The sequence below is a fragment of the Pomacea canaliculata genome, linkage group LG4, assembly GCF_003073045.1.
Source record: "Pomacea canaliculata isolate SZHN2017 linkage group LG4, ASM307304v1, whole genome shotgun sequence".
NCBI lineage: Eukaryota > Metazoa > Mollusca > Gastropoda > Architaenioglossa > Ampullariidae > Pomacea > Pomacea canaliculata.
The window spans coordinates 3,859,403-3,881,057 of NC_037593.1; the positions used below are offsets into that span (position 1 = coordinate 3,859,403).

General features: G+C 40.2%; 1 protein-coding gene and 1 long non-coding RNA gene across 2 annotated transcripts in view; one reads left to right on the top strand and one right to left on the bottom strand.

Moving 5' to 3' along the window:
• Nucleotides 1–776: 776 nt before the first annotated feature.
• Nucleotides 777–8,509, bottom strand: LOC112562705. Its single transcript, XR_003098911.1, has 3 exons — nt 8,435–8,509; nt 1,988–2,133; nt 777–1,073 (listed from the first exon to the last, which is right to left on the bottom strand). It is a non-coding gene; the product is annotated as an uncharacterized LOC112562705 (long non-coding RNA).
• Nucleotides 8,510–8,556: 47 nt separating this feature from the next.
• LOC112562704 (beta-adrenergic receptor kinase 2-like) overlaps nt 8,557–21,655 on the top strand; it is a 66,581-nt gene continuing 53,482 nt past the window's right edge. The window contains 3 exon segments of the mRNA XM_025236126.1: nt 8,557–8,881; nt 9,020–9,096; nt 17,414–17,487. Coding sequence (XP_025091911.1) covers nt 8,769–8,881; nt 9,020–9,096; nt 17,414–17,487 — 264 coding nt within the window. The 5' untranslated portion in view covers nt 8,557–8,768.

The following is a 21,655-nucleotide window of genomic DNA, read 5'->3' on the forward strand; positions in this document are numbered from 1 at the left end:
CCTCGATAAGCGATATTTAGAGAATTGGATTTCTTCTGCTCTGTCTGTGCAAAAATCTATCAACATTTAGGTCCGGTTTGTTTTGGGTTCCGATGAATCATTTTCTCCTCCCTTACTTATTCAGCTTCCAACTCTCTAGTGACGTAAGTCCATGTTGATATTCCTTCTCTTTATTTATTTTTTAGACGAGCATCCGTGCTTGGTTGGTTGGTTTGTTTGTTTTACAAAAGTTCCGTCTCAAAAATATCGCAAAAGGCATATTCCCTCTCTTAACCTCAAAAAGATGACAAGACTGAAAAATTTCAATGTTTTGTATTTTTTAGGAGAAGTGATCTGCTACGATAGGAATGAGGCGAATAAAATGAAATCCTATCCCACCCACCCACTCTCCAGGACCAGACTCCTACATAGGTCGGAAACGTACAGAAAAAATTAATATATCAATTAGACATTTGATCAAGATAAAACTCAAGAACAATGTCATTTCGCAAGAGTTTAAATATGTCTGAGTTGGCCTTTTCCTGCAGGAAAGATGGCAGAAAGATGGGAGAATGCTGACGGTGAGAGATAAGACTTGAAATGTCAAAAAAGGTCACGTGTGCCAGCCAGTCGCAATTTCAAGGAAGCTTTCAATTTTTAAAAAAAAGCAAGCTTTCTCACAGTATGAAACAAAACGAACAGGATGGTGCTGGAAGCAAAACACCTGATAGTGTAGAAGAGTGAGATGAAGAGTGAAACACAACGGAGGTTGAGTGGAGGGAAGTACAGCTGGACGGTCACGTGGACGGTTTACCTGTCAATGGAGCTAAACCTGACTCAGACTTCAATAGAACATATTGTTGTCGTGTCACAAAATGTGGAGTCATTATTTTTTTTCTCTCATTTGATAAATTCTAATGTCATCAAAGGCCTCAGCACACGTGCTAATGAGACATTTCCATAACGGTCTTCGTGACGTCACGCGAAAGGTCTTTTCGTCTTTCCGTCTCGCAGGTGAGAATGGCGAGACTCAAATGTTTGCATCACGTGATCCTTGCACTTTGTTCTTTGTTCCGATGAATGAGGGTCAGCATCTGAAATAAATCATGCACTCTGGTTGGCTTTAAGAGTCGAGAAGGTGAGAAGAAAATGATCAGCAGAAGTTGGTTTTTTTTTAATTTTATTTATTTACTTTTCTGAAGAAGCGGCTTTGTCGCCAACTGCTCAGTGTTTCTCTGACACAGTCCACTGGTTGTCAACGACGGCATAACCTGAAAACTAAAATCCCTCCAGGTATTATCTGAAGGTTCTTGATATCTCTTTCTTTTCTCGGTACTTTGTCCCTCCACGACAATTTGTTTGTACACACATGCTCCCAAAGTCCCTCGCGCGCTTTATCGTCATCGTCGTCGTCATTATCATCGTCGCTATTGTCTTCATCTCCGCCATTATTACTATTATCATCGTAGTCGGCCCTTGTACAGGAGTCCTACTGTTAACCTCCACTTCTACCCCGGTTATGGGATCATTTGGCCTCGTGACAAGGTATCCTTCCTCCGCTTCCCGCACTCGGCTACATTCCCAGGTTTGTTTACATAAATACATGCGCATTGCATATATAAATACATAACACATTTGTTGTCGTTTCTCCCTTTCTAGATTTCCCCTCCTCCACCTCTCCAGTCCCACGCCAGATGGCAGGAATGTAAACTATACCTTCTCAAGTGTACAATGATGACATTCATTAGTTTCATAATCTCGACAGCATGTTTATTTTCTTGCGATTCTCTCGCTGTTTTATGACGATACACGAACAAGAGATGTCAACTGATTTGGTGAGGTTGTTTTTAGACGTAGATAATACATTTTCCCACACACACACACAGACACAGGCCACCCTATCACACCCGTATATACGTACACCACATGCGCGTTCTCGTCTCTTAAAATATGAAGTATGGATGATAAGAAGTGAGTGTGTTTATCGCACGAGACAAGACTGCCTTACATCGCCATCTTTCTCACGCGTACGGCGTCTGGAGGTGACAGCAACGATGACACTTGACAGTTACTGGTGCGTGTGAACCCTGCTTGACCTCCCGCGACCTGCCGAGGCCATGTACTCTATGTGCCTCCTTCGTTTGTCGATGTGACCTTAGGAATAAAAAAAAAATAGAAGCAGGAAGAAGCAAGTATTGAACGCTTTACAGTCAACAATAACGAGTCGCAAAGAACATACACACACGCACGCACGCGCGCACGCGCACGCACGCACACACGCACGCACACACGAAACATTATATCAAGACGAGGAATAAAGCTATAAATAGCTTCTTCCTTGTTCAGGTCAACAATTCCTCCTAGCATTTGCCTCTGACTATAATAAATTAATAAGTTTATTACAGCGATGACTGTTGAGGGAGAATCAGCATTAGAGATATAGAGTCATATCACGCACTGCAGGCTTTAGTATAGCTTTGATTATCTACAACAAAAACAAACAAACAAACACAGATATAGATGTCAGGGTGAAATATGTTGATGTATGATAGTCTTGATGGTGGAGACTAGACTGTATTAATTCTTAATGGGTGGAAACTATTGGATATAGAGACCTGACGTCTTGCCAAGACCTCACATAAACCAAACCAGGGGTACATATATATAGAAGGAAATGATAACAGGACTGAGGAGGGATAAGGCGAAGGCAGGAATATGTGTGTGGGGATGATGGAAGAGGGGGTGGTGACTGTAATGTGATGCCACAGCTGTTGGTTACTGTTGCTGATGCTGAGTTGTTATTACTTCCTCTTAGCCCAGTAACCTGACTGGTTCACACTTGCGGCTGGGTCTCTTTGTTGCCCTCATCTACAACTCTACATTAGGTTTTTAATTTGTTTTCGATTTTTGTTATCATGCTTATATGTAATGTTTATCATGTGTATGTCCTTCTCAGTATGGATTTCTTTTTTTAAAACATTCTGTGAAAGTTATGTTTATTTACAATCTTCTGTAAATGTTAGAACCACATATGATTACTTTTTGTTGGTTTGAAATTAATCGTGAGACTAGCTGTTTGGAGGCAATAATAATAATAATGATGATGATGATGATAACAATAATAATATAACAATAATAACAATAATAAATATAACAACTCTGTAAAGCCCATTTACCCATTGTGGATGTGAGCTCAACACTCTGCTCACTAAATACTACAAACGAGCCGACAGTCAACCCAACAAGAAACACGGTCATCAACAAACAGATGACTAAACAACAAAAACAAGAACTAAGCATGGCGAGAAACAGATGTGCAATCGGAGCAGTATTGTTAATAATTATTGTGCAAGATATTTCTTAAAGGGATGGGTTTTGCATTTGAAGGATACAAAGGTAGAAACGGAAGAGAAAGAGGCAGAGAATTCCTAACAGTGGGGCCTACAGACTTCCATCATCTCTCTCAAAGCCTGTGGTGATGTCTCAGGATGAAAAGAAGCGGTTGCCCAATTTCTGCACCGAGAGGAAGACAACGCAGAAAAAAAACAACTTGATTACTCAGGCGCGGTAACTCACACAGGTATACAGAGGCCGTAAAGACAACGGTAGCAAGGCATCAAATCGTTTTATGTTTTGTATATATATATATTTGGCTAGGTGGGTGTCTACTTTGCTCCCTCCTGCTCTCAAATACATGCGAATCATCTAGAATCAGGATGGTTAGGCACAGCGACTCATGTCAACACAGCATGCTGTATACAGTGATAGTCTCTATTGTCTCACCCGCGCCACAAGAATGTTTTTTATAAGCAGCTTCCTGCTAAAGGTCGAGACTATGTAGACCGTCACACACAGGTGTCAACAATCCACACATCCTATCGTGCGACGAGGAAGCAGACGACGTGTACGTGCGGCGAGGACATGCTGTACGGAAGCGTGCAGCAGCTTTCATGGGATGCCGACGTCGCACGCGCCTTCCGCGAGCCGGATACCTGACAGACATATCATCCGGAACGAAACCAAATCTCTTCACCATTAATAACTATGTATTTACGACCGCTGTCTTCCCTGCCTTGTGGAAGTGTAAGGTCGGAGAAAGGAAGAAACAAATATAATTTCCATGTTTTTAAGCACACGCGCACTCTCTCTCACTCTCTCTCTCTCTCTCTCATTCACCAGTATTTTATAATGCTGTCTGCTAAAACTTCTTCAGTTTAATCGACCATGGTCCTTTGAGTCCAGTTTTGTTTCTCATCGGGTCGGGTTCTAAACACAATAGATCGTTGGCACAATTGTCTGCCTCTATTTCCAGGTGCCCTGTGATGGTCGTCTTGGCGACAGATGAAGACAGACGGTAGGTGTGCATGTACCCGACCATTCTATTGGCGCTTGCATCTCTAGCGACCTGACCGACGACCCATTCGATCAACTTCGATGAATGATTGTGCCCGGAGAGCAGCACTGCTTGTTTTCGTGAAGTCCAAGGTTGTTGTCGACAAGATCCCGGACACTATGCGCATGTGTGCTGCAATACATTGCTGAAGCAGTCGGTACATGTTTTGCTTTCGAATTCCTTCATCCCCATTGGGACTTGAATAACGAATGCACCTGAAAATTGAGGAAGCCTGTAGTCATGTCAACCCCTGCTGGACCACCATCTTGCCGTGGTCAGGGGGAAGTGGGGGAACGCGTGTCTCGATGATTCTTAGAACAAGAGGGTAAGTTCCTGGCAGGGTCACCCATATCGGACAGATCAAGAAAAAAAATCTCATTATTATTAGTTGCTGGATTGTGAAAACACGAAACCAAACAGGAAAGTTAGCACAGACCCTCCAAAAAAAAAAAATAATAATCTGTAACAACTTAATCTTCTTGGAATCCAAAAACACCTTGGACATGCCAAGAAAAGAAAATTAATGGTGACACTATTTTGTGGTCTGGAAGGAACGATGACCAACTCAGACAAGGGTTTGCAATAATTATCCCAAAGCAACACAAGACTCTCTATTACAACGAAAGCCAATCAGCAAACGCCTGCTGTATACCAGGTTGTAGTTTACAAGACCACAAAAAGGTTAACATGGAGTAGAAGTGGTAGTCAAGACCTACCTTTACAAAAGTAAAATGGGAACATCATCACTGAAGAAAGTGAGAAAGTAGAAAGATGAAGGAGCACTTCGAGCAGCTGCTCAACCGACCGAGCCCTCCAGTACTAGTCAATCTCCCCGAAAGTGAACAAGACCTGGATTCAAACCTGGGCCCGATCACCGACTGAAGTAAAGAAAGCCATTCAACAACAAAACACCGGCAAAAGCCCAGGGCATAATGGGATTTGCTCCAAAATGTTAAAGCTGGAAGTAGAAGAAACACCAAAGCTGCTTTGCAAGATCTTCCAGAAAATATGGGCTACTGAAGAAACACCAGATGAATGGAAAAAGGGCATAATCTTCAAACTGCCAAAGAAAGGTAACTTGAGAGACTGCAATAACTGGCGAGGCATAACCCTGTTGTCACAAACATGCAAAATCTTTAGTAGAATCATTTTGAAGAGGCTCACCACTGTTCTTAATGACACCATCAGGCAAGAACAAGCAGGCTTTAGAAAAGGGATCAGCTCTTCACCTTAGGACAGATCAGAGAACAAAGCACAGACTTTGAGAAAGCATTTGACTTCATATACTGCGAGTCATTGTGGAAAATCCTGCGTCACTATGGAATATCACAGATAATAGTAAATGTAATAACAACTCTATACACAGATTTTCATTACCAGGTGGTTTGCAGCAACAGCAAACTAATGGACAACTTCAACATTATCACTGAAGTCAAACAGGGATAAATTCTTCTCACCGTTATTTATACTGACCACGGACTGGCTCATGAAGCAAAGAACAGAAGACAAAAAAAGAGGAATCTGTTTGGCACGTCTGTATTGGAGGACTTAGAATATGCTGATAATATTGTTACATTAGCCTGCCAACACAAAAAATGCTCAGGAAAAGATCAACAATCTGACCAAAACTGAATAAAATAATAGGACTCTAAGTGAACTCAGGGTCAAAGAAATGTGGAAGTCCAAAACTCTAAGGAGGAATAAAAAATTAAGAATCTTCAGAAGTGGTGTTATTTCGGCTTACTCTATGGAAGTGAGTGCTTGAAGATATGAGCAAAAATCAGGCAGAAACTAGAGATTTTTCAAGCCAAATGTCTGAGGAAAATCTTCAAGATATTCTCGCCAGTTGCACAAATATGACAACTATAATCCAAAAAAGAAGATGGAAATGGCTAGGGCATGTGTTGCAGAATGAAACCAGAGGCACCACGAGAATAACCCTTCATTGGACAGGTGATTGCAAGAGGAAGCGTGGTCGGCCAACAGAAACATGGCGAAGGTCAGTAGAGAGAGAACTACAGGACCAGAGCCTGTCCTGGAACAACATGGCAAAATTTGCTGCTGACAGAAAAACATGGAGGTCTCTAGTGGATGCCTTATGTGCCACTCTAGGTGTGAAGAGGACTAAGTAGCCATGTCATCAAAGCATTACTGAAACCCGTCACCACAGGCCGATTGATGAAAGTTGGTAGAGAAGTGTGACACGCCATTCAGGACAGATCTTGCATGTGCCAGCACGAACATGCTTGCGTCTGTGATGTGTATACACGCGCGCGCGTCTGTGTGTGGAAGAGGTGGTGTGTGCAATTTATTTTCATATATTTGTGTTCTCGACAGTATCATGCTAGTGTCTGTGTGTATGTTTTTCTCTCTCTGATTCTCTTGCTTCTCCGTTTTTTTTTCTCTCTCTCTCTCTGTCCTTGCTGTAAATTTTTTTCGCAGTTCTGCATGAGCCTGCTAGCTGTGCTTCACCTTCATCCCTTCGGGTAATGTTTAGCAGAATCTGATTTGCAGGGCGTGGAAAGAATTACTGGGAGAGACGCTGGGTCAGCTCAGGATTGTGCCTGCGGACCAGCACCATTTTTTTAACCCTTGTGCAGCACCACTCCAGAGAATTCTACCATGACTTTCTGAGGGACGTGCTTTACCCTGCTCTTGCTTTCCTTAACCCTCACCTTTGGTACATCTTCAAACACTTTTCCAGCGTCAAAGACTTCTCCTTTCTCTGTGTCCATTCAGCAACCTTATCTCCCAAGACACAGACCCCTTCTTTAACTGTATTTACCGCAGTACAGAATAAATGGGAGTTTGTTATCTTCTTTCTATTCATAAAAGCACCCACAATTCTTGGCCATGCCCGTTATATGTTAATTTCTTTTCATTTCATACCTGCACCGTTTTCCGTTTGGTGGCTCTGTTGCCTTGTGTTAGTCCGATTGATCGAGCAAAACGTTGCCGTCCACGAGTCGTTAAAGACATTGCCTGCTTTCTTGGTGTGCTCGGTAATAATGCAAAATTTCAGGTCTTTACATGTGTGCTTAGTAATAACACAGGTTGTAGGTGTGGTCAGGGAAAACACAGGTGTTTAGGTGTGTTCAGTAATAATACAGTGTGTGTAGGTGTGCTCGGGGAAAACACAGGTGTGTAGGTGTGCTCAGGGAAAACACAGGTATCTAGATGTGCTTAGTAATAACACAGGTGTCAGGCTCTAGACACGATGAGCCACTTAGAGTTTATCACCCTATGAGACCACAACCTATGGAGCATTTGTTTTCCAATTGTATATGCCTGTACCGTCATCAGAAAAAGGATGAAATATGAATCCTTATTTGAGGCAACAAAACAAGGAATGCTTATTCTGATCTGGTGCTACGGGAATTTTACATTCTTGAGCGAAAACCTCTCTATAATTAGCGCAGCTAGCCGTATAACCGGGACAAAGTGTTAGAAAGCGCATTCCAGCTGCTTTTAGCAACCCAGTTCTGTGCACGAATTAACAGTGCACTTCCTGAACTGGGCGTCTGGGAGTTCTTTATCACTCATATCAGATGCATTCTTTGAATCCCTTCAGCTGTTTATGAAAGCTGACTAATTCCTTCCTTGGGATACCATTTTAGAGAGTGGGATGCCTTGACAGGAGCCTGACATCATTCCGGCGTCGTGTGTACAAGACCGTATCCTGGTGTAGGCGTTGCTGCCAGGGTAGGTACAATCACCCGCGGCTTTTACATCATTACAAGCTGGAGGAACAAGACACTGATGACCTGAATTTCATGCAAAGTCTGGCACCACTGGGAGCCTGGCATTCGCTTGGCATGCCGCTCCTGTTCCGCGCTGGACGTCCAAACTTCGGATGACTTCACGCCGCGCGCTGTTCGTCGTCGCCGCACGCCGCGGAGTGCGGCAACGCCAGCGAAATTCTATTTTAATCGCGGCAGGAAAAAATGTCAGACTATAGTCCCCGAAAACTTTAAACACCACGAAGTAATTTTTATCTCTAGCTTATTCTCAAGAAAATTACAGTGAGGGGGAAAAAAGGAGATGAAGCTTTTAAAAGCTTACCGAAAGGGAGTCGTGACCGTATTAACATGATCGATCCGATCCAGGCGGCCAACCAATGGCGCCGTGAGGCGAATTTCCCAGACGCCTTTGCAAGACGACTAATTAATATTTACATATATGTTGTATGCATCCTCTATATTGTCAACCGTACGATAGCAGCGCTTCGCTTTGGATATTTACTACACATTTGGTGATCTCGGACTAATGAAGAACAGCCTTTATTCGCCGAGATGCCCTTTCCCGTGCTGAAGCGATAGGATGCTTGTGTAGGTTAGGAGGTGAAATATTGCTACAGCATTTTCTCTCTGTGAGGCTGCTCAAGCCCGATTGAAAAATGGCGGATCTGGAGGCAGTCCTCGCCGACGTTAGCTACCTCATGGCTATGGAGAAGAGTAAGTCTACTCCAGCAGCTAGAGCTAGCAAGAAAATTGTTCTTCCAGACCCAAGGTAAGTATATGCTTTGTTTGCATTATTTATTGTTATTGCCGAGAATGTTTTTTTGTTGACTGCAGTTATCGAAGTACTCGATCAGACCTAGGCTAAATAGATACTGGAATTATTTATTCACGGTTTGATTTATTTCAGTGTGCGGAGCATAATGCACAAGCACCTTACAAAGGTCGGAGAAGTGACGTTTGACAAAATTTTCAACCAAAAACTTGGTGAGTTTAGATCGTTGATGTGTCTGTGCGTGTGTGTGGGGTGACATATCCATTAATCCAGTTTCACGTTCAGGTCTGTAATTAACGACAGATCTTGCGATAAAGGAGGCATGATGGGAGGTTTGATGATCGTCAGTCATCAAATATGACTAAAGTAAAAAGTTTCTCAGTGACAAAAGTAACAAAAAGGTGTTTGGTTGTTGACATATGATACTATAGAGATAAAGGCCAATTATCCCTCCACCCACCATATTGGCAATCATCACTCATCAAGTCACTGACAACATAGCAAGTGGGGAGAAAAGTAAAATATAACTCTAGACAGAAAATAGAGCTAAGGAGAAATAGGACAATTTTTGTTGATATTTTTCTGTTTAATTTGCACACTGTGACTCATAACAACAGCTAGTCATGCTGTTGCCATAACTATGAGGAACACACAACTGCAAACTTCATGCACCACCCTTATGAGATGTTGAGGCATGCCATTAGGTATTTTGCGACAACAGACATTTTGAGATATCCAGATTTCAGAGTTTATACATCTGTTCACATTTGTTTGGAAATCTCTGGGAGTATGAGTACAAACCAATATGAACGTATTAAACATGTATGTGTGTGTGCATAGAAGAACTGTGTATATAATATCACAGTTAAGCAGTTTCAACCAGTTATGAAAAAAAATTGCGTGTTTTCACACACACACACACACGCAATGCAAACAAGTGCTAGTGTCTATATACTGTGCATCAGCAGAGTTTATGTGTAGGTGTTATATGGTGGATCATAAGTGTGGGTGGGTTGCACCGCATGTTACACTCTATCTTCTTTCTGTGTTATTATAGAGTAAAACAAGAAGGCAAGCCAGATAAGGATGCTTAACAGCATAGGCAGAAGCATTTTTAAAAGTTTTTATTAAGAAATTACAGATGATTTACATCCCATTTATCTATGAGCCAGACTAGTAATAGTAATTGTGTCCAAATTAGTAAGATTTGTTATGTAATGTTTCCTTTGTAGTTAGTCGTGTCCTCTTGATTGGTTCTGCAATACCGACACTGGGGTAGTTAATATGGATTTTTTTAATACAACAGTATATTTCCATATGCTGAACTCTTACAGAAAATGATTCACCAACCCATTAAAAACCCAGGTATTTTGAAAAAGACAGTCTTTGTTACCTCACTCTGAAAATTTGGAGATTGTGGTTAAACCTGATTAGCTTTGTCTTGTAGTATAAAACCAGATTTGCGAAGTCTTATGATGACTAATAGTGAAAGGATTGTTGTGGCATTTTATAATCTACTTTGAGTGCTGTCTGTAGTCACACATCATTGTGCATTTGACCCAGCAGACATGTCCATGGAGCTGGTAGTTTTGTTTCAGAATAATCTGTTAATGAAACTGTTAGTGGACACAAGTTAATTAGTTGGCAGAATTTCAAACTGATAGATGTTTTTAATTCTTAATTACTTTGCACATATATTTCTACTATTGTAAAAGGACTTCGAATCATAATATTTTAGCAAGACAGTAACTGTAATGATGTACATGAAGTTACATTTGTTTTAATGGCAGACCTGGCATATAAACTTCTTTTTTTTTCTCCTTTCATAAAGACAGTTTTGTAGTCAACATGAGGTAATATTGCTTACATCTTAATTATAAAAATTGTTATGAGAAGTAGATACTTTCGGAAAACTTGTTTGAGGTCTGTCATGATGTGAATTAAATTTGTGTTCATAGATATATATATATGTGAAAATTAAAGGGAGACAAATCTGTAGACTTTTAGAAGTATCTACATGTGTTTATATTGTTTTGCCTGTCAGCCTTTTAACAGATGTAAGCTGGTAATTGCTTAGAAATTATGCTAATGCATTACACATTCACACAAATCGGATGTTAAAACTGAAATGTTAATATTAATTTTTTTAAACTTCATGGGAGATATGAAGTGACTTATTTTTTGCTTAACATGGTTGATTTTGATTTGAATTAACTAAACAATTGTATATGATATTTAACTTTTTTTGTTTTGTTTAATAAAAATATAACAAACGACCTTCTAGAAACAATGTTGACATTCAACAAATATCAATTTCACTGGTTACAGAACTATTCCGTTAGTGAAAGAACTTGTTGAAGCAGTATGTTGTAACATGGTGTTCAGTTTTTGTCTGCAGTTCTGTTGGGAAAACATTTTTGTGTTTCCTTCTGTTCTGGGAACTGGTCTATGGTCATGGACTGTCAAACATTTAGAAACCTGTCCTTGGCAGAATCAGCAACCGATCTTTAGACAAGATTAAATGCTATGTCAAATCAGAGTTATCAGAATGAAGATCAGAAATATGTGTTGATTAAAAAACATGGTGTTATTGATGCTGTTGAAGCATTATATTATCAAGCCATCAGCACCACATTGAAGCTGAAGGCTTGAAAATAAGATGCCCACATAGAAGATGAGAAATGGCCAGTTGCCAAGGGTTTTGTACAGCTGATAAACAGCATCCTGGGCTACTAAATGGTTTTTAAAAATGCAGAGTTATAAAATATCAGTTGAAATTCAGTAGTGCCAACAAAACCATTTTCCCTCAAAGAATACTGGTATATCTGAAAGGTAGCTGATTTTTGTGAGCAGTAATCATTGTCACACTTATAAGAAGAAGAAAGCAGTTATAACTGTAGTGTAATAGTAGACAAAGTTTTAGGTGTAAAGGATATCTGTTTGTGTGTGTTGGCTGTGTTGGCTTCCAGTTTCAACATTCTAGAGTCAGGTGATCTGATTTGTGTGCTGTATTTATTGTCACACATCTATAATGATAAGGATCTGGTGTTCAGCTGGGGTTTTCTTTTCAGATATTACCATTATGTCCATCTGTGGAATTCCTCTGAATATCAGTTTTCTTCTTCCATTTGTGTGTGATGTATTTTTGTGTATTGACCACAAAATACAGTCTCATCTCATTATCCCATCACCTGTTATCTCACTAATCCCATCTCTCACCACACTTTATGGCAAACTGCAAAATCCTGCAGAGTTCTCCCAAGTTATAGAATATATGCCTATCTTGTGTTGCTTCTCAGACCAATCATCCAACATTTATGTTTAACATTTAGTGGCAAAGTAATGAATTCTACTAGTTGCTTTGGTGATAGATGCATGAAGTTGAAGGTGCAGGTCTAACTGGCTGAGCATACTGCAGTCTCCTGTTGGCTATGTTGACTACATTGTGAATAGTTTCTGTGCTTCATTGCTGTGAAGAATTTACTTCACACTTGTGTCTGGTGGTGCTGACTTACTCCTGCAGTCTGCATATGTCCTGTGAACAAAAATTATCAGTTACACCATCAGATCTGTGATTGTATCACCATAATGGAGATGACCTTTTTCAAGGATGTTTGTGCCAGCTTCATTTGGTGTAAATCACACCACTCATTAACATGGTGTACTGTTCTGGTCAAACATGAAGTCAATAATTCTTGATCCTCTTTCAACATATTCCCCTTCCGTTCCTCTTCCCCCTCTCCCCCTCTCCCATGCACTGACATAACAGGTCTAGCTCTATTTCTAATGTACTTTTTGATGAGTGAGATCCATCTGATTATCTGCTCTTGGAACTTAAAAGTGTTGTTACTTGCCACAGTCACAACTGAAATGATAGCTTGCACATTGCCTTCCTACAACTCCCTAATACCTTCATGCATTATGCAGATTGAATGCATTGTCAGCTTAAGTGTACCCTGTTGGACAGCATGTTGAACTGCTCTGTTTGCAGGAGTTGGAGTGAGAGAGAAGCACTATACAAGTTATCTCTATGATCATTATTCTTTATCTTATTGCTACTTCAGATTTGTCATTTTTATGACCAGCTTTTGCAGTTGGGAGTGCAAAGCACGTTAACTTGTAATTGGATGTAAATGTTGATATATATATGTCACACATTTTCAGCAATATTTTAAACTTAAGATTCAACACATAACTCTATAAGATTCATGATTAGACTTAAGAGGAAACAAATGAAGGTTCTTGCTTTTTTTTTTGTTTGTTTTTGATCATTTATTTCTGACCTTTGGTTTTAATGTTTTCTTTTGTTAACAAAAAAAAAAAGAGCTTCAGCTCTTTGCCCCTAAGAGCTCCAAGAATTCCATAATGTATGTTATAAGACTTGTTTTCACTGAAAAAGAGATTAAGTGTATGCACTTATGCATATATATATATGTCTTTAAAAAAATAGGATTTCCATCCTGTTTAGTTTTATTACAACAAGAGGTAACATTCTTTCGCCCAGTGAATCAGAAATGAAGTGCAGAGTATTTTTTCTACATGTTTTTCATCAGTTCCAGAACATCATAAAGTTTTTAATAGTTCAGCTTGAAAGAGAGTAATTATAGAATAAGAAGCAAGCTGTTTCAAAACTTTAAAACTTTATTTGACAGAAATGGTTTTTGGCAGAGAACATTCATGAAAAGTGGCTGTATATTCCAGTTATACCTAGAAGCCTATTTTTGCCCTAAACAGTTCTTTCTTTAAAGAAGAAAATCTCAGCACTTTCACGGTAAATTATTCGTGCGTCTGTATTTGTAAGTACAGGCCAAATCCTTACTTGACATAACTTTGGATAGTTCATTCAGGTTTGGCTTGTTCATATCTTTCTCCATTTTTGTTTATGCAGAGGTGATTTGGGAAGAATCAAAATGACACCAAGGGCAAATATTGTCTGCAGATTTGTAGTACATCTTGTATTAGTGATCAAAGTAAAGTCTCTTTCATCATCATAAAGAAAAAGATGACTGTTCAGCATATGACACTTAAATAGAATATGTTTCTATACCATGTGTATCTGTTTAGTACCTTGAAGACCTGAAGCACCTCAAAATTAAAGTCAGCTACAACTGATTTGTTCCACAAACTTTAAAAATGCTTCCTTGATTTTTATTCTTAGTTTCAGTTAGGTGATAACATTTATTAAGCTGATATCATTGTTTCTATTTCAACTTAATTTACGGTGGGTTTTTTTTATAACTAGATCCCTCATTCTCTCCTAAAGTTTAAATTCATAGCATTATGATGGTGCCATTTGAAACAGGGTGGGGCACCATTTGGAAGTTCTTGATATTGGAACTTCTGTGGATATGTGTACCCTTTCTAGTTCTGCTTGCATGCTGCATGCATGGCCTTATGGTCAGTGGTTTGTCAGATAAGACTGCAAAGGAACCCTTCAGTTGACAAGATGCAAACCAAAAATCTACCTGCAGCAATATGTCAAGCCATTCTTTTGTTGTGCCTCAGAGGCAGCATCTGTAGGCTGCATCACCATCTTCAAGTTGATGCAGTTATCTTAATATCCATTTTCTCTGGTTTGAACTGTTTCCTCTGAAGTTTATATTGTAAGCATTCATGTATAGTGATTTTTGGCATGTATCTTTGCTTTGGATGTGCTTGTAAACATACACAGAAGGTGTGCATTTGAAACACAATCTCCAGGAATAATCAGATGAAAAAGTGAATAACTGAGATGCAGAGTGGCAGCTGATGCTATACAGGCCTGGATCATGTGTTTCTGTTACTCACCAAAAGACATGAATGGGTTTTCTACAGTGAACGGAGCAGCATTTCGAGGAAACATCCAAGCAGTCACCTGTTGCAAAAGACTAACAGAATTTGAGTTTCCAGTTGCTTAGTGAAGGAACTTAAAAGGCTAAACAGTGTCAAACTCAGCTAAAAATTGCAGTGAGGTTAATAAAAATAATGTACTGCTTTTTGAATTTCTCAAGAGAATGCAACATAGACTTGTGACATGATTAGGTTTCGTTTTGGTGTCAGGAAAGGTCCAGATTGTGGAGATGTTGATGATGTAGGTCAAAGAGCTTTCCCTTGAGTTGTTTGCAATGGAGTAATGTGATAACCCTACCTCAGGGATGAGGAAGATGTAGGAACTAGGAACATCATACTGCAGCAGCATGGAATTGGATCACACAGGCATTCAGAAACACCCACGTTTCCACCACACCTAGAATTTTTAAAAATAAAAGAACATATTTTTATTGATGCATTTAATGCAGAGCTATAATTTGGAGGCATGTGTCTGTAAATTACTTGTGTGTTAGTGAGCGTGTGTTGTAGAAGTACGGGAGTCTGTTATATGTGACTATGGGTGCATGGTTATTAACAATTTAGTCTACATATGATTTATGTAAAGCGCTCTGAGGAAATCTTTGTAAAGACGCTATACAAATCCTCATAATTATTAATAGGGGTGTTATTTGGGAAACTTCAATAAGTGTTTTGTTACTGGTTTAGTTCTGACATGGTTGCATTCATTGCAGGAGCTGGAAATAAATTTTTAAAATTACTTTTGCTAGTTGTATTAAAGTGTTGCATTTTGCCACTGTATCTTGAGACCTGTGAGCTCCAAAGTTTTCCAGTCTGTAAACATTTTTCAGGTTTAAATGTTTGAAAGCAAACAAAATGGAGGAAATTAAAGAAGACTGTCGCATAAAATTAACTAAACCCAGTCATTCGGAAATAGTTTTGTCCTTATGTTGAACACTTAAACATATTGTGGCAACAGCTTTGGTAAGAGGGAAAGTACTATCAGGGCAGTTGGGAGTAATTTTGGAAACTAAATGGGTTCTATTTCCCAGAGGTCTAAGATAAGTCACAATAGTTTAAGTGTGCTGGATATCAGAGAAAGTGCACCTACAGTTCATTTATGTGATACCTTCGCCAGGCTATAACAGAGGAACTGTACCCTGCTGATATTGCATAGGTTCATTTACTGTCTCCCCTCTCATCCCCCCTCTCATCTCTCCCCTCAAAAATATTTGGGAAATGTGGCTGCTTTGGCTTTAAAAAAAAAGAAAGAAAAAGACTGTAGACTAACTCATTGTGCCACTTTAGAAGATGAAGATGTACTGAACGTTGATGAGTTGAGTCCTTACTACTCCTTGAGGAGCATTGGACTGCAACAAGAACAGTGATGGGGGAGGGCAAGAAATCTCTACATTGCTTAAATATAGAAAGACAGTTTGCTGGTCTCTATTTTTTTCAGGGGGGGGGGAAGGGGGTCCATGTTAGCCTCAGGATTACTGGTATCTAAACATCCACTTTAAAAAAATTAAGTGCAAGACATTTGCTAAAATAATTCATGGGCTAGGTCAGATATTATGGGGTGCATTTTTTCTGAATAACAATGTTCGCTTTTTCTGCAGTTTTTAATATTTTTCCTGTTTGTATTTGTGGCACTGCTCTACTGCCTTTCTTGCTGTTTTAAATAAAAGATGTGCAGTCAGCAAATGGTGCTATGTTAACTGTTTCTCAACCTGCCTTCTGCTCTTCAGGTTATGATTGAAAATCTCACTTGGTTTCTGCTGTCTGTCTGCTATTTCAAGACAGATTAATCAGAAATTCTCCTGTTTTATGAATTTATACAATGTCATTTTACACTCAGCCAATTCTGTGCACAGGAAGTTTGCTTAGGTGGTATTAAATCTCTTCCTTTAACCGTTGTCTTTTGCACCCATTTAGAACAATTAAGTGCTACAGTTGAAGCTTCAAGGGACTAATGAAGAAAGCGAGTTACGAAAGGTTCAAGTTAAGGAAGTTCGTAGAAAAAAAATTGTTTCACTGTGGGTGTTTAATTTTAACCAAATGTTCATTTCTTGTCATTCTTTTAAAGACACTCCGAGACTCTGTGGAGACGGAGTCACGCTTATTGCATGTGTGTTTTCTATGCAGAAAGGAAAATATGGGAGCGCAGGGTCGATAGGGGAGGAGTACACGATTTTACACTTTCCGACATATTTTCCAATGGTTTCAGCATGCTGGCCGGTTTAAAATTATTCAAGCTGTGGAAGTTTTTCGCTAGACTTATTTGAGCTACAGATGTTGAATATGCATTGCTTTAATGGAAACCAACCAGTTGATGTTTAAAATTTGAGTTAGTGAGAATTTTGACTTATGGAACGTCGACTTGCAGACGTTTGACTGTATTTTCTTAGTAAAAGGAACTTAAAAAAGTGCTGCTTTTATTAATTTGTTATTATAGTGACCTTTGGCTTTAAACAATTTCCTTTCATTTATTACTAATGCATGATAAAAAGTTTAGTCCAGTTTTAAAAAAATGGCAAACCAAAAGTTGGCCAAAGAGTACTATTTACCTGCTTCATTATCAGAGTTTGTGCCCTCTCTTCAGTCTTGTTTTCCCTATTTTCTCCTCATGCCTGCCCCACTGATCTTTAGTATTGTTTGATACATTTTATCATTCCATTCTATTAAAAAAGTAGGTACATTTTTATTTGCATTTCATTTCAGGATATTTGTTGTTCAAAGACTTCTGTGAAAATGTTTATGAAGAACCTGTGCCGCAGCTTAAGTTCTATGAAGAGGTAAGTCTTGTGGCTATGCTCGCCCTCACCAACACACACACACACATGCATGTGCAAATATGGAATTTACTCACATTTCAGTTAAATGTAAATCAATCATAAAACAAGTGAGCACATTGTTATGTGCCAGGTTTCTGCAAAAAGGGGCAGATCATTTTATTTGTTTTGCTATTTAAGGCAGAATCTTGTTTTTTGGAAAATTAAGATTCTTTCTGTAGACATGCTTCATTTTATCTTCTCTCTCTCAGACACACCAACTTCTGTTGAGGGCAAATAAAAACTATACTGATTGTAAAACCCAAGGTCTGTTTCATGAAAACCAAAATGGCCAACAATTTACACAAGCAATCCTGAGCAAAGCTCGATCAGCATGGGTCCAGAAGTGAGTGAGCAGTATTTAGAATGAAGCCTGTCAGATGGAGAGGGGCTTGTCAGTCCTAACGAACTTATCAAGGTGGATCAGTGTCTCAAGAAAGATGTATGACAAAATTGTTTATAATAGCTTCAAACTCTAGCCTTCTCCCTTCCCTTCCACTGCTGGGAATTAGGAGGTTCCTGTCTCCTTCCTGAGAGCACAGCTTTTGTTTAATTTGGAAATCGGATCCTGTGCTACTCTGACCTAGAACATGGAGAATGGAGATGTCTTTCAGTAGCAATATCATCTTTGTTTTGTGCTACTGGCTTGTGGCATGGTGGTTTTTTTTTCCATCTCTCACTGTCTTGCTGTCTGACCTTCCCCAACCCTATGAGAGGTCATGTAACTATTTAACACCTGGGTCACTTTGGGGTTAAGGTGGGCAAGATGAGTATATCCACCACGTGAGTGTGTATGTCCCCAGCCTTAGACACTGTTACACTAGCCACTCAGCAAGATGTTTTCCCTAATGACAGAGGAAGGGAAACTGTTTCAAAGTGTTACTAATGTTTTTTCTCATCACCAAGATTGTTTCATTCCTGTCCTGATGTCTCAGCCAGAGGTTTTCTTTTTTTTAATCTGGCTTTTGGAGTTGACTGACTGGATGTGAGAGGTGGAAGGAAAAGAGTGTAAACATTAGAACTTGAAATTACATGAAAAACAATGAGCATTTAGCTAGTGAGTGAAGCCCTGCTTTTCCCATTGGCCGGAAGAAAAGCATGAAATGATGATATATATAGCCTTATCAGGCGTTTAGAGGGCATGGAGGTTCTAAACCGGAAATCAGAAAGGTCTTCAAACTGAACAGAGGTGTGATTATGAAAGCAACATTTGGGCGGCAGTCTGTCAGGCACTGATTACCCTTCAGGCAACGACCAGCTGCTGGCAAAAAAATCTCGGGCTGGTTCTCTGAACAGGGCACAGTGTAGACTAGTCTGAAGTATCTGACTGCAAGGGTCTGGCTTTAGTGTCAGGAAAGGTCCAGATTGTGGAGATGTTGATGATGTAGGTCGAAGACCTTTTCCTTGAGTTGTTTGCTATGGGGTGATGTGATAACCCTACCTCAGGGATGAGGAAGATGTAGGAACTAGGAACATCACACTGCAGCAGCATGGAATTGGACCACACAGGCATTCAGAAACACCCACGTTTCCACCACACATAGAATTTTTTTTAATAAAAACATATATTTGGTGGGGAAAAAAATTGTCATATACTTTTGCTCATATGCTTTTAAAGCAAAATGTTCAGATAAAATTACCTTTTAGTTTTATTTCCTTTTATTAAAAATGCTATTTACTTTTCCTTTAAATGTCAGCTTTTGGCTGCTTTCCTTTCTCATCCTTTTTTTTAGTAGCCCTGTGTTTTTATGGGTAGGAGCAGTTGTTTTTTTTTCAAATTAACAGAGTCTTATTTTTTCTGCTCAGGAAAGAGGCAAGGCTTTATTGTGGAGATGATGAGCATACACTAAAATGCACAAGCATGCATGCGAAAAGCATTTGACTTACAAAACTGGAAGTCAGATTGAGATAATGCCATGCAGTTCAGAGAGACGAGCAATTTTAAAACAGAGGCCAGAGTTTTAATGAGCAATATTCTAGCCATTCTGTAGCACATGTAAGGGAAAGCAAGGCAACCCAGAATAATAGAAGACAGGGCGGTGAAAATTTGCCGCTTGCCATGTTCGTTATTTTTGTCCGTATAATTAGCTGCAACTGCTTATTACCTGCTGTCTGGAGAAGGCACAGGAAAAAATGCAACTTGAAGTATTGCCAGAGCTCTTGCAAAAATGAAAAGGTTTTCCACCCGCTGACCCACACACACATGCACGCTAAATAAGTGCATGCATGCAGCAGATTAGGTATCAAATTTGGGTGAAGCTGATGCAGATGCATCAGAGGTACAAATGCAGCATCATATCCCTGGTCTGTGGTAAAAGGAAGGTGTGTTACCTCATTATTCCATGTGGTATGTTTGCTAAGATAGTGTTAAACACCACACTTCCTCCCTCCCCCTGCCCCCAATTCTCTCTCTCATGTAGAGAGAAGTGTGTGTGGGTTGGAGCTGGGAAAACAAGGCTTTGCACCAGGTTTATTTGTATTTCAGAGCAATGGCATTACAAGCTGCTGGCGGAAGTGGTAAGTTCAGGCAGATATGGTCAATGCGCCATTGGACTGCCCTTTCGCCTGGCGTCAAGGTGCGCAGATGGGCTGTGCGGCAATGGTTTGTCTTCAGAAACTAATTTCTAATGGTGTATCTTGATATGGGAAATGCGATGTTCGCCTAGAGTCAGGGAAGCGGTTCTTGCTCAGTTCTTGCTCAGTCCTTGGAACAAAAAGGAGTCAGGCACCCATTCCCGCTAGCTGCGTTGGCTGTGGAAGTGAGCTGCGCTACGCGGGTATCGAACCTGCTCTCATCTCAGTTCGGGCCCCAGCGCTCCCACGTTCTATACTACCGTTATGTAAAAGCATTGCGAAACTTGTGCGCACGTTCGTCCATATGACGCTGTGTGCATGCGTGTACAAGACCTGCGCTGCTTGTCTTGGAGACTGCGTGCGTGCGTGTGCAAGACGTCAGCTTCTTTGCTTGAATGCTGCGAGCGAGCGTGTAGGAGACGCGGCAGCATGGCTGGAGGATGTCCCTTCATCGCTTCTCCATTATGCTGGGCAGATTAAACACTGGTCAAAGGACCAGATCGTTGGGTGTAGCTGTGTTGATGAAATAACCCTGGATGCTCCTAAAGCCAGATGGAAAAGCCTCGTCTTAACGGATTCTTTCCTCACCTCTGTTTGTGTGCGCTTTTAGTTCCCATGACAACGAGACCCTGTTTTGTAATTCATAATGCGCCTGCACAATTTGAAGCCGAAGGCGTATTGTTTTGACAAGAAGCTCGCTTTCCAGGTTAGGACGGACTTAACCTGTTCAGCAGGTTAGTGCTGTTCGATCCCCCGCCTTCACCTAGCTGTTGACGAGCTTTTGATAGAGCCTCATGCGGCGGAAATTAACTAAAGTTTAATGCATATAAATGAAAGCAGATACTGTCGAAAGGAAATCATCCTAATTTGGCGTAACGGAACCTCGAATAAATGCAGCAAAGAAGAAAACGAAAATTAAAATGGATGGGCAAACGTTATCTCCATGGCGACACCTAATTGACGTGAAGGCAGAGATGCCATGGGTGTAGGAAGTGTGTTAAGGTTTGCTTTCGGTTGACCTAGAGGACACAAGCTTGTGGCCCAGGTCTGTCCACTTTGTACCTGCGTGAAGCCAACAGTTCGGTGCACTTAGGTCACATGAGAGTGATGGTGTGTTCCCCATGGGTTACCTTCATCCTCCTTTAGTCGCGTTGTTCTGTCTGTGCGGCTTTGCTGTTAAGGAACCTTTTTTTAAAATTATTGAATTCCAAATTTCTGGAGCTGCTGGTTGCAAGTATCGTGTATTACCTGATAAACGTAGCTCAAATGTAAAGCTGTTGTTAATTAGTTTTTATACGCAGAAAGTGATTCTTACGTTTCAGGTACGAAACAAAAGTCGTACACGTGAGCTCTTTGAAACAGAAAATTCACTTTAAAAAAAAGGGAAGACAGATTTCCACCCATGCTCTATGTCGGTCTCTATTACCGGCAGTGTGGCACTGCTGGCCGGGAGGAACTGGTAAAGCAACTGTCAGGATCTTTGGAAGTAAAATTTCGCTGGCGTCAAGTGTGAGTTCGTATGGGGTGTACGTGGAACTTTGCACATGCCTGAATATGT